The following is a 14,028-nucleotide window of genomic DNA, read 5'->3' as shown; positions in this document are numbered from 1 at the left end:
CAGAAAATAATTATGGAGGACATTATCATACTACAGGAATGTGATTGGCCGGGAAGCTGATGGGCTGAAACTAATTGGGAGATGGGTTTTGGTGCTGCTTTAAAGCTGCACTCTCACAGATTTACCATTTTTACAACTTTTTATTTGTGTCTTGGAAAGGGCAAATTTTTGCATAAATATCTGCAAACTACTGATATAAGATTGCTGACAAAAACTCAGATCGTAGATTTTCATATTTCCGTTCAAAAATTAATGTTTTATGGCTTAAACCTAACGATTTAAGGAAAATGCATTAAACATCAATTTTTGAACTTAAATATAACAATCTGCAATCTAATTAATTGTCAGGAGTCTTATATAACTGGTTTCCATGGATTTTCGCAAACATTGGTTTATTCCAAGACAAAAAAAAAAAAATTGTCAGTCTGTGAGAGTGCAGCTTTAAGACCCCAACGGGGATACAGAACCCTGCTGCAGAAACAGGACTGGCTTTCCAAAAGCCCTTTTAATTTGAAGCAAACTGGAGTGTCAAAACTAACAATAAATAAAGTAAGAACCTAAGCCATCCAGTTTTATATAAAATCAGTTAATAGATCTGTGTAAATCCCTCCACCCGCAGACGAATCAAATCCCTGTACTGATAGAAAGATGGGTGGACAGTGAGACAAATTTCTGAAGTCACATTAACACAATGCTCCCTCTACTGAAGGCGGAGAAATGGCTGTTTGTGGAAAATATATATGGAATTATTCCACCTGCTGTGTGCAAAATCTACCTGTTTTTATTATCCCAAATCCTGGTTCCATATTATCTAACAATTTGAGCCCGAGTTTCCGACTCACTCAGAAAACGGAATTCTTAAAGTGACACGGGTCTTTAAAATCAAAACATGTACAATCGCATGTTCAACAAACATAAATTTTGAGTGATTATAAAACCTTTAACTACAAACTAAATAATGCATTTATGGAAACTATGTTAATTACTGATAACAAGATTGTAACCGTGTATTTAATTGCTGCTAAAAATGTACAAATATTAAATGACTGGTGGGTCCAAAAAATTGTTTACAGTGATCAACTATTGTCACCGTTTTCTGCACCTTTTTTTAAAACTAAACAAATGTTCCTTAATAACCATTGTTTTTTATCAATCTTTTTCAGTAAATTAAACCAACTGTATTACTTGTGATACATCTTATTTGGGAGTAAGAGTGCATCTTTCGAAGTTTCAAAATATTTTTATTATAACAAATTTTGACAGAAGATGTGTGCCTGATTGATTGATTCAGGTTCAGGACATTAGTAAATACAGGGCCCTATTACACGAGGTGAGGAAATGACTCAGGAAAGCAAAATTTAAATTTTGTTGCTGAAATTGTATTATGAGAGCAAAGACCAAGAGTAACCTACCATTAAGACCTTCAACACCATCCAGCTGTGTTAGCAGCTGGTTAACCACGCGGTCTGTTACCCCTGTGTTGTCATGGCCTCGTCTGAAATACATCAGGAATCCTTGAACATTACATTTCATGTTATTGTATGATTTTAAACCCGCATAAAAACAAATATCATGTAACTGATTTGCACAGGTCAAAGAGTTATGTGAGTTATCTGAGCCTATCAGCTCAGTTGGTAGAGCATATAAACTCCAAAAATAGGGTACCCGTGGGGTTCTTCACAAACAGGTATATGATTGACCTGGCAACCAAAGGCCTGAAATCATTTCAGCAATGGGTTTTGGGGGTGGTGGTTGCGTTGGGGGTGGAGGTAAGGCCCCCATTGGGAATCAAAGGGAAGGGGTGAAGCACCCTGCCGTTGTAGCACAAATGGCTTTTTAGAACCCATTTTTAGGGCTTCCCCAATGCAAACTGGTTTGCTAATTCTAACAATCAGAAAAGTAACAACCCATTCCTGACCTCAAATTTGAAACAACCAAAACAACCACTTAACTTTCTTCATGTGGTAACTGGACCCATCAGTTCCGCAGTAATCCGCAATTAAACAGACAATTCCCATCCCTGTCAAAGGCACGAGTGCTCTACACACTGAGCTTATCAGCTAAAAAACTCACATACTCTCAGACCTATGCAAGTCAATACCATCTATCAGATCTTGATGTTACCCCTTGACAAGGTGTGCATTAAGAAGTAGAAAAGTAAATTACTAAAATTTCCATGAAAACCATCACAAAAAATAACAAGAGTGTCATGTAGGGAATGCCAAAACTTGTGTAATTCTGTAGAACAAGGGGCATAACTTGTTCATTATTCAAACAAGAGTTATAGGTCTTGCCATACATATTTGTATCTAGCAACATGTGTACCAAGTTAAATTTGAAAATCTTTAAATGTTTTTGAGTTATGGCTAAGGTTTAAAGTAAAGAAAGCAGACTACAGTAGTAGTGACACCAAGGCTATGACATATCTCAACTTTTCTCATTTAAAAACAGACAAGACATCAATGAATTGGCCAGATCAGTGAGTACAAAAAGGAAGTTGTATCAACAGACTGGTTAATATGATCTTCAAAAATTAATTGATCAAAAATTGATCTTACTCACTTGCAGAGAGTAAACCAGTCTAATTTATGTAAGAATTTCCACTTGTCAAATACTAGACATAATGAAAACGTTGTGTATGTTACCTTGGTGCTATGGAGTCAAACTCGTCGAAGAATAGAATGCAGGGCTTTGCACTCTGGGCTCTGAAAGTATGATTGAAAACACACAAAATACTAATATACCTTTAAATAATGGAGATAACTCAAATTTTGTATTAAAAGGCCTGTCTTTTTTTACAGTCTACGCCATGCGGTGCAAATTTGGAGCAAACTGGAGTGTCAATGCTAAGAGCATATAAAAAAACAACCATTTTTTTTTTTTTTTTGTATTTATTTATTTTTGAATTGGGGGGGGGGGGGATCTAAGAGCCATCTGATTCACCACAGAAAAATCACATTCCTGGTAATTTTACAAAAGCAACTTTGAGAGAACCCCATAAAATATAATTTGTCATTAGTTTTTTTAAATATTTGGTACATGAGCAAGGTTTAAATATGTTTCTTACTCTTTTTTTTATTTTGACAGTACTTTTTATTCTGCAGCTGTTGCCTTGATATCCCAGGGACTGGCCAAAGTACTTCAAGCCTCGCAAATACCAAGCCAAGCAGTTATGATTACAAAAGGTTAATCAAAATCAATCCTTTACATCTAGTTCGAGCCAATAAGGAACTTGAGCCGAGTGGTTTCGAGCCCACTGGTTTCAAGTATATTTTCAAACTGATGTTAAGTACTTTCAAACTGATGTTAAGTACTTTCAAACTGATGTTAAGTATTTTCAAACTGATGTTAAGTACTATGAAACTGATGTTAAGTACTTTCAAACTGATGTTAAGTACTTTCAAACTGATGTTAAGTAATGAGCACCAGTGTGCATGTCCATGCTATATTCCTAGTAACGAATCCTTACACTAAAAGATCATTGCCAAAACTCCCTTCAAATGAAATCTCTACCTGACAAAAGTATCCCTGACAGCCTGTTCACTGGCGCCAATATATTTACTGAGCAGCTCTGGGCCTTTTATGCTGATAAAATTGAGCCCGCACTCCTTGGCAACCACGCCCGCAAGCAAGGTCTTCCCAGTTCCAGGGGCACCATACAAGAGCAAGCCAGAACGCAAACGTAGAGGGCAATTGGCAAACAGTTGAGGATACTGTAAATATTTGAAAAAAATCATGTATAAAATGTTTATATGATGCTACAGACAGGTTAGAAAAAACATGTCCGAGTCATTAACAGTAACCTTTTAATAAACTATTCCAAATCCTACGTAAACTGTGCATGTTATAGATTCTTACACATTTTTTTTATTTGAGTGAATTGAATATCATGCAAAATATAGCCTAAAACAAGATTATTACACTTCTTGCATATTGACAGTCATTGACAGAAGAGATTCAAATTTGTTTAAGTCAAAAAAAAAAAAAATTTGGTTAGGGTTACATCCTTTCAGAAACAGGTAGGGTAGGTAGCCTTTCTTTCTTATTTTCATGTTTTATTAGGCTTTATGTGAGAATGTTATTGTCATCATTGGAGAATGGTGTTGAAGTGAACTTCTGAATTTTTAACTACTTACTTAAACACACCCTTATATTTTTTACCAATTGTCTATAAAACGATAGAGTCTATTTGGAAGGTAGGGTTGAGTTACCTGCACCAAATGTGTTTTTTTTAGGCCTTAGCACAAAATAAAGAGAAATAAAATAACAGTGCCACAGAACAAAAGCCATCCCTTGTCTGTTGTTGTTTGTTTCAGTAAAAAATGGGATTCACTCAGCATTTATTAAAACCACAGTACCAACAAGAGGACCAAGTTTGATGAAAAACACTTTTTTAAACTTTTTTAAAGTGATGACCATGGTGAACACCTTTGCATGATGGCATGATCAACAACAACACCAAGGTTAAGACAGCACTTTGCTTAAAAAAAACAGACAAGCAACTTAAAAGCTGAGGCTTAAATTCTTCCATTTTTTTTTTATCCTGCCCAAAGGTCAAGCCAAAGGTCAAAGTTCAAACCTTAGCAGGCCAGAGTAAGGTTTCTACGAGGGTTGTTTTGACGTCAGTCAGGCCACCTATGTCTTCCCATCCCAGCCCGCCTGCCTCGTGCAGCGGTACGTTACGTATTGAAGCAGGCGTGAAACCAGTCAATGCAGCCTCAAAGTCTCCCTGATCTATCTCCATGTTATCTTGAGGTGCTGAAAGATATTATAATGAGAAAGATTTGTATAATACTTTCATTAAATTTTGTATCAATCTGTCAATCTACAGTTTACCATTAAATTTTATTTCAAAAGTAGATATATCACAAAAAATGAACTTGGTCAAAAAAAATAATTTCTCCTTTATGAATAAGCTTAAGATCTGAAAGCAACTAATAAATATAGAGTCTTCAACTATACATATACAAATCTTGTGACAAACACTTTTCGAAAGAAAATAAAGTATCCAAACAATATTTAGATTTATTAATGTTAGTTTTATTTAGTGAATCCCATTGGCAAAAGAAAACATATTTTATTTTCACTTAAAGTACAGTTTTGATATCTAGGCTGAAAAGCCTTATAGTGGTATGCTATTTTGCCTATTGCTTAGCTTACAAATCTTCAGCAGCCAAGCTTACATTTCATCAGTAGCCGAGCTTACACTCCAACGGAAAGCCAGGCTTACATTTCATCAGTAGCCAAGCTAACACTCCAACGGAAAGCCAGGCTTACATTTCATCAGTAGCCCAGCTTACACTCCAACGGAAAGCCAGGCTTACATTTCATCAGTAGCCGAGCTTACACTCCAACGGGAAGCCAGGCTTACATTTCATCAGTAGCCGAGCTTACACTCCAGGGAAAGCCAGGCTTACATTTCATCAGTATCCGAGCTTACACTCCAACGGGAAGCCAGACTTACATTACATCAGTAGCCGAGCTTACACTCCAACGGGAAGCCAGGCTTACATTTCATCAGTAGCCCAGCTAACACTCCAACGGGAAGCCAGGCTTACATTTCATCAGTAGCCGAGCTTACACTCCAACGGGAAGCCAGGCTTACATTTCATCAGTAGTCGAGCTTACACTCCAACGGGAACCCAGGCTTACATTTCATCAGTAGCCGAGCTTACACTCCAACGGGAAGCCAGGCTTACATTTCATCAGTAGCCGAGCTTACACTCCAACGGGAAGCCAGGCTTACATTTCATCAGTAGCCGAGCTTACACTCCAACGGAAAGCCAGGCTTACATTTCATCAGTAGCCGAGCTTACACTCCAACGGAAAGCCAGGCTTACATTTCATCAGTATCTGAGCTTACACTCCAACGGAAAGCCAGGCTTACATTTCATCAGTATCCGAGCATACACTCCAACGGAAAACCAAGCTTACACATAATCATTAGCAGAGCTAACAGTTCATAAGCAGCCGAGCTTACAGTTCAGTTGTACATGTAGCTCAGATATAAGTTCATTAGTAGCCTAGCTTACAGTTCATAAGTAGCCCAGTTTACAGTTCATCAGAAGCCCAGCTTACAGTTCATCAGTAGCCTAGCTTACAGCTCATCAGTAGCTCAACTTACAGTTAATCAGTAGTCCAGCTTACAGTTCAGCAGTTGACCAGCTTACAGTTCATCAGTTGACCAGCTTACCGATTATCAGTAGCAGTTGACCAGCTTACAGTTCATCAGTTGCCTTGCTTACAGATTATCAATAGCCCAGCTTATAGATCATCAAAAGCCCAGACTACAGTCCATCAATAGCCAAACTATTAGTACGCAAGCTTACAATTTGTCATTAGCCTAGCCAACAGTCGATCTGTAGTGTAGCTATCAGTAGCTCAGCTTACAATTTGTCATCAGCCAAACTAACAGTTGATCTGTAGTGTAGCTATCAGTAGCTCAGCTTGCAGTTCGGCATTAGCCTAGCTAACAGTTTATCCGTAGTCTAGCTAACAGTTTATCAGTAGTCTAGCTTACAGTTCATCAGTGGCACAACGCAGATTACAATTGTTTGATTGCTCTGCTTACCTTCACTATGAGCAAGCAGGTGTGCATGTACAGCCCGGTTGATGATGTTCTCCAGGTCACGGGCCACATATCCCTCCGTTCGACATGAGAGCTGGTCAAGGTCTAGTTTCTCTACACATTCCTCGGGCAGGCCTTTCTTTGTTTTCAGAATGGTTTTCAGGATAGCTCTCCTTTGGTCCTATAAAAAAAAACACCCTTATTTGAATACTCTTAGTATTCTGAAAATATAATAATTTTAGTTGATAAGCAGGGCTTTAAAAAGACCTAAGCCATAAGGTTTTAGTGCGCAAAGTTCGTAATTGACCCGAAATTGGCACATCATAAACTGGAATTACACGTCAACTTTGACCGGGAGGGCGGAGGGGGGGGGGGGGTTAAATGAAGATATTTTCCTGCAAACAGATGTCAAATTTTACTACCCGTTGAGTAGAAAAACAATTAAGTTGAGAAGTCGGCAGGCAACCTGGGCCAGTATTCAATAATTATCTTAATATCCTTATCCTTAGACATGCTTCAGTGATTCCATTCAGCTTATTAGTCAGCTTAATATACAGGCCAATCAAAACACTTAGTTTCTCATCTAAGTTGCTTATTAAATACCACCCCTGGTCATCTAAACCTTTACCATTTCATTCTGCCCACTGTGGTGGCAATCATGAAATTCCATGTGATTTAAGATGCTACTTTTGATTGCATAATCAACCATACACCTTAGCCAATCAACACTCCCATCACAAAATAAAACAAGGAATATGTAAATGTTCATTTCAGCTTTGATTAACATTTTATGAAGGATGAATTAGCGACTCAGCAGCATTTTTGACAAAAATGAAGAGACATAAAAATTCACAGGTAGCTAATCTCGGAAAAAGTTCTGGGGCAGTATTCATAAAACTTTAAGTCATTCCATAACTTTAGTCCAAATTTCCTAATATAAGTATCTCTTTGGTCAAATGATATAAAAACTTAAAATATTCTAAAAAACATTATTTTCATTAACCTTATAGAAAAAAGATACTCAAGTCTAAAAAAAAACACTTATACTTTTCATTTAAATTGACTATGAACATTTTAAGAAATTTACTGAAGTTAGGAAATGACTTAAGATGCTTTATAAATATGACCCCTAAGAAAAGGCCATGAAAATTAAAATGCAGCTGGCAGTGTGTTGTGACACTCATTCTATATATAGAAATAAGCAATTTCATCAAAATATTTGTTTACGTATTTTTTCCGGACCACGTAAACAAGTTATTTTAGTATCTGTTTCCATTTAATAACATACCTGATCTCCTGCAGACATAAAAACACCCAAGGAAAATAACATACACATGTACATCTCGTCATGTCAAAGTGTGCATTTGTTTTGTAAGTAGGGTGATCTGACAGAGTAGATAAACAACGATCAAATATGGATATAATAATAATAAAAAAACAATAAAAATAATAATAATAATAATAATAATAATAATAATAATAATAATAATGATGATAATGATAATAATAATGATAATTTATAAAAATGATAATAAAAACAACAAGAGGCCCAAAAGGGCCTATGCTCTACTGGCATGGCTTTTGTGGTCATATCAATCCAGAGCATGTATGTATAGGTAAAAGGCAACAGACATATAGTTTATGTTTTGTGTTTGGGTTACCTGAAAACGTAGCACGTTCAACATCTGAGCCCAGAAAGTATTGTAAGCAGATTAGTTGCATGAACTATTTTAATATGTGCCAAGTAAAAGTCATCTGACAAAAAAAATGCTTTCAAAACTGTACTCATAGTAAAATTTTCTGTAGTTTTAAAAGTTAAAAAAAGTTGGTCAAAAGGTCAAAGTCAAGGGCATCCTAGGACAACATTGATCAATTTGAACAAACATTCACAATCAATTGTGCTGAGATGGATGCACGAACACACAAAAAGAATTTCAAACCTTTCCAGATTTATGTTTACCAAACCTGTGAACCCTGGGTGTGGCCAGTAATGACACCAGGTGCATAACTTAACATTCACAACCAATTTTGTTAAGATGAATGCGCAAACTACAGAACTTAAAGCTAAAAAATGGCCTTTGGGCTTTCAACAAGAACAAGGCAGAGTAATTCACAAAATCAAAAAGCAAATTGTCTCTCAAAATCCTAGACTTGCAAATTGTCTCCCTTAACTCTAGACTTGAATTAACATATACATGTAAACTTGGCTAAAAATAGAATTCGCTCATGCAGACCTGGCTAAAAATAGAAAGCATTTCTTTAAAACTTTCATGGCCCATAATCTAGGCATTCATGGGCGGATCTAGCTGGTTTTCGAAAGGAACCAAGCTTTAATGGATATCTAGATACTGTACAAGTTTCATCGAGATATAATCAAAACTGAAGACTGTATCGTGTTCACAACCAATTGTTTACACAATAGCATTTTTTTATACTATCAAGGGCCATAATCTAGGCATGCATGGGCGGATCTGGCTGGTTTTCGAAAGGAACCGAGCTCTAATGGATATCTAGATACTGTACAAGTTTCATCGAGATACAATCAAAACTGAAGACTGTATCGCCTTTGGCCAGTAGAGCTAATAAAAATGATAATAAAAATAATAATATTAATAATAATAACAATAATGATAATAATAATAATGATAAACAAGAGGGCGAGGATGAATACCTTTAATTTAAGTAACTTTATAGTTGCGTAATAAAAATATTCTAAGAAATGTCTAAAAATAAAGTCCCTATCAACTAATGACGCATCTGAACCCAATAGGAACTGGTGTAAAATACCTAACCAAGGCTGAACTATATATACCATGTAGTAGTTAAAAGAATTTGATAAATGGTAAGACCAATCCAATCCAGGCTGAACCATATATAATAAAATTAGATGAAGTTGATAAGTGGTTATAAAACAGACCTTCCCTTTTTCCACAAGCAAATTCTATTTGAATAGATCATTGTCAACGAATGACATTATAACTGGTACTAAATGTATAACCAAGGATAAGCTATATTTATTAATAAAAGGCCTGGGTCCAAAAATAGCTGGAAAAATACTTATCGAAAGCATCATCCTGAACTCATTTAAAATTTACAAGTTAATTCTATCCTTGCATAAGCTTGTTTATGGCTTAGCAAACCTCAGTGTTGAAGCAAACTTTTGTATCAATATTTTTTTATTATAGTTTAAAAATAATCAAGAAAATGTTTTATCAAAGAGGGTTTAAATTTCTGTTAATTTCAACTTCAATTAAGTCTTCCAGGAAACACATACTGGTAGATGTTTTTTGAAAAAGAAATAAAATGTTAATTCAGTTTAATTTTAGTACATATTAGAACAATGTAACCAAGTATTACAGTTAGGGTGGGCAATATTAAGGACCATGCACCTTATAAGGGTGGGCTATATTTAGGACAAGATACTACTTTATGGTGCTTTATTTAAAAAAAACAACATACCATATTTGGTGGGGCTGAATTTTGGACCATGCACCTTATAAGGGTGGAATTACATTTAGGGCCATGCACCTTATTAGAGTAGGACAATATTTAGGAACATGCACCTTATAAGGGTGGAATTACATTTAGGGCCATGCACCTTATTAGAGAAGGACAATATTTAGGACCATGCACCTTATAAGGATGGAATTACATTTAGGGCCATGCACCTTATAAGGGTGGAATTACATTTAGGACCATGCACCTTATTAGAGTAGGACAATATTTAGGACCATGCACCTTATAAGGGTGGAATTACATTTAGGGCCATGCACCTTATTAGAGTAGGACAATATTAAGGACCATGCACCTTATAAGGGTGGAATTACATTTAGGGCCATACACCTTATAAGGGTGGAATTACATTTAGGACCATGCACCTTATAAGGGTGGAATTACATTTAGGGCCATGCACCTTATTTGAGAAGGACAATATTTAGGACCATGCACCTTATAAGGGTGGAATTACATTTAGGGCCTTGCACCTTATTAGAGAAGGACAATATTTAGGACCATGCACCTTATAAGGGTGGAATTACATTTAGGGCCTTGCACCTTATTAGAGTAGGACAATATTTAGGACCATGCACCTTATAAGGATGGAATTACATTTAGGGCCATGCACCTTATACGAGTAGGACAATATTTAGGACCATGCACCTTATTAGGGTGGAATTACATTTAGGGCCATGCACCTTATTAGAGAAGGACAATATTTAGGACCATGCACCTTATAAGGGTGGAATTATATTTAGAACCAGGCACCTTATTAGAGTGGGACTATATTTCGGACCATGCACCTTATAAGGGTGGAATTATATTTAGAACCAGGCACCTTATTAGAGTAGGACAATATTTCGGACCATGCACCTTATAAGGGTGGAATTATATTTAGAACCAGGCACCTTATTAGAGTGAGACTATATTTCGGACCATGCACCTTATAAGGGTGGGACTTTATTTAGAACCACATTACCTTATTTTATGGAGCTATATTTAGAACTGCATACCTTATTTGGTGGGGCTATATTATTTAAAACTGCATACCTTATTTGGTGGGGCTATATTATTTAAAACTGCAAACCTTATTCGGTGGGGCTATATTGAGAACCTCCTGTACGAGGTGCGTACCACGGGAAGACACAAGCACTGGGTGGAGGGAGGATCGAGACTTGCAAGTGGCAATCACTGCGATGTTACTCAGGTTCCTGATGTCTTTTCTAAGCAGGTCCTTAACCACTGTAAAAGATAGTGCAATAATAATTGAGCCTCAATTTTTAAAACAAAATGGTTCACTTTTTCCTATAATAACATTTCAAACAATATAAAACTACCGTTGCCAGTTTAAATATAAGTATAAAATAACCTATATATATATGCATATTATTGCAACCACACTAGTATTGACAGGATCATTTTAAAAAAACATCTGTCAGCTATTGTCCATATAATATCGGTATAAAATAACCTATATATAAATATATATATATATATGAATATTATGCCAAGTTCCAACAACTTTCATCTTTTGTCCATATAATATCTGAGTATAAAAAAAGCCCAAACATAAATATATATCTATGAATATTATTTAGGGATGCAAACGAATGGCAAAATAGATATTCGAATATTCGGTAATTCTTTCGATCGAATATTCGAATATTCAATTACCGAAATACATTTTTTAGAAGATGTAGTAAACTGCTATTATTATTCGCTAAAGTTATAGCCGGGGCATTTTAACCCTATTTTGTCGTAGCAGCAGCGGACCCTGATTTTCGCCAAATGAATCTTTCTCCATTTTCAGGAAGAAAAAAGCAATAAATTATAAACAGACACACAACAAAATCGAATAATTCAATTCCGCTGCCTTTTGTAAACAATGTAAAATTAGATGGATTCCTAGTCAAACAGTGTTTTGCGCCAATGGAGGGCTTTTCCGTAGGATGATCAGCCTTGTTCTGAGATTGACGTCTAAATTGACTAATTATAACAGTTACTATGGAACACCCAAACCAACTCGGGAACTAGTAAAATAGTAAAACAAAAACATAAGTGGATTGGACCCATCCATTGTACAAAAATAGAGAAAATATATCCTTAAATCCATTTCAAAGCTAGAAAATTTTATCGAAAGATTGAAACAGGTTAAAGCACATACATGTATATGCAACAACATTATTGTAGCACAATATTACATTATTGTGGCATTTGTATCATCAACTCGATTTGCATTATGTTGCAAAGAATAAGTTGCAGACAAGACAACACATTGGTGCTAAAGCCGATCCCTAGCCAAGTACCGGGACTTTTTATAGTACCCGACGATATGTCCCTAAATGACACATGACGCGTGACCAGTCATCACTTTCACACCTCTGGCATTAGGGGCCTTGTAAAAACAAGATAAACGAACTTTATAAAAAACATCAGTGATGAAGGCAAAATGTGTTTTATTCTCTTTATTGATTTTTTTTGAATATTCGAATACCTATTTTGACATTTGAATATCAAACGTTTGATCGAATATTCGAATATTCGTTTGCATCCCTAATATCATTGCAAGTAAAATTTTGACAGCATCCAAACAAACGATTGTAAGCTTTTGTTCATATATAACATAAATTGAGAAACTAATATCAGTACAAAATAACCTTTACATAAATAAATATGTAAATAATTATATATATTATACAAATTATTGTAACCACACTAGTTTTACAGCACCAAAAGAATTGCCAGCTTTTGCCCATATATATATATCTTAAACTGAGAAGCTTTTGTGATTTTTTTTATAACATGAGTCACAATATGATCCATAGTATAATCCTCACTTGCTCGATGTGTTGAGTGCTCCCATTACCATGGCAACCACAATTGTCCAAAGCAGCAGTAATTTCTCCGTAACGATTATCACCTCTTCACAAGTTCTATGTTTCACCATTCTATCCTTTATTTCTTAGTGAAGTATTCGTTCTCATTGCAGTAGAATTATTTTTTTTGTCTAACATGAAAAATGGCTTTCATGAATTAAATTCATATTGCCTTCTATCCACATACCAAATTTTATGAACATAGCTTTAAATAAATATAATTTGTATACCGTGTAAAGTACAATAATTTCACAAATACATTAAAAACTAATGCTGGCTCAATATCACTTGGCTCAAACTGGATTAAAAGGACCAATTTTGTTTTACTATATGATGATACAACATTTGATTGAATATCTTGAGGCCATTTTCGCAGTCCCTAGCAAAAATTATTGACACTGTGTTTTATTTGCTTGGCTCAATGTGATTTTCCTGTTCTCGGGTGAGATTTTTACACATTAATTTGTTTGCATTTCTCAATTTTGCACAAGGCACTAATCAATAAGATTTGCTTGATTGGTATCATAATTATTATCAAATGAAATTTGCTTAACAGTTTGAACAACTTAATGCCATTAATTTAATTTCACGAGTTCAAAACAACTGCAGCATTCAGCAGAATACACATTACACTTTGTTGAAAAATAAAAAACACATATGAGCCAGATTCATATCCAGTGACGTAGAGCCCGAGTGCATGCAAGCGAGGAAGGCCAGCAGGCCAGTAGGCCGGAATTATATAAATGTGCTCTCTATATGTTTTGCGCCATGTTAATATTTTATGAGCTTTGTTTATTGTTTTTTGTGTATAATTTATGTGTTCATAATATTTTTAATTTTATTGTGTAAGTAAATAAAAAAAAACATATGGTATTCAATAAGTACTCTTCTTTAGCGTTATAACAAGAAATTAACAAAAAAGGTAAACATGACTTCACTAAACGTATCAAAGAAAAATACACATTCAGCAAGCATTTAGCATTCGTTAAACATTCGCAGGGCTATAAGTATTTTGGCCGGTCCCTAGAATATCAAGTCAACAGTTTCGACTGTACATTTTTTGTTTGACAAAAAAAATGTTTTATAAGA

At 35.4% G+C, this 14,028-nt stretch overlaps 1 protein-coding gene across 1 annotated transcript in view; it reads right to left on the bottom strand.

The window, feature by feature from the left end:
- Window positions 1-14,028, bottom strand: part of LOC128219938 (peroxisomal ATPase PEX1-like) — a 79,441-nt gene that overhangs the window by 30,871 nt on the left and 34,542 nt on the right. The window contains exons 12-17 of the mRNA XM_052928125.1: window positions 11,151-11,305; window positions 6,572-6,749; window positions 4,580-4,758; window positions 3,514-3,713; window positions 2,646-2,705; window positions 1,413-1,495 (exon numbers count right to left, since the gene is read on the bottom strand). Of these exons, the coding sequence (XP_052784085.1) occupies window positions 1,413-1,495; window positions 2,646-2,705; window positions 3,514-3,713; window positions 4,580-4,758; window positions 6,572-6,749; window positions 11,151-11,305 (855 nt within the window). The remainder of the gene's footprint in view (window positions 1-1,412; window positions 1,496-2,645; window positions 2,706-3,513; window positions 3,714-4,579; window positions 4,759-6,571; window positions 6,750-11,150; window positions 11,306-14,028) is intronic.

This window comes from Mya arenaria, chromosome 15 (assembly GCF_026914265.1).
Source record: "Mya arenaria isolate MELC-2E11 chromosome 15, ASM2691426v1".
NCBI lineage: Eukaryota > Metazoa > Mollusca > Bivalvia > Myida > Myidae > Mya > Mya arenaria.
The sequence above is the reverse complement of the archived record's forward strand: the minus strand, read 5'-3'. Positions and strand labels throughout refer to the sequence as shown.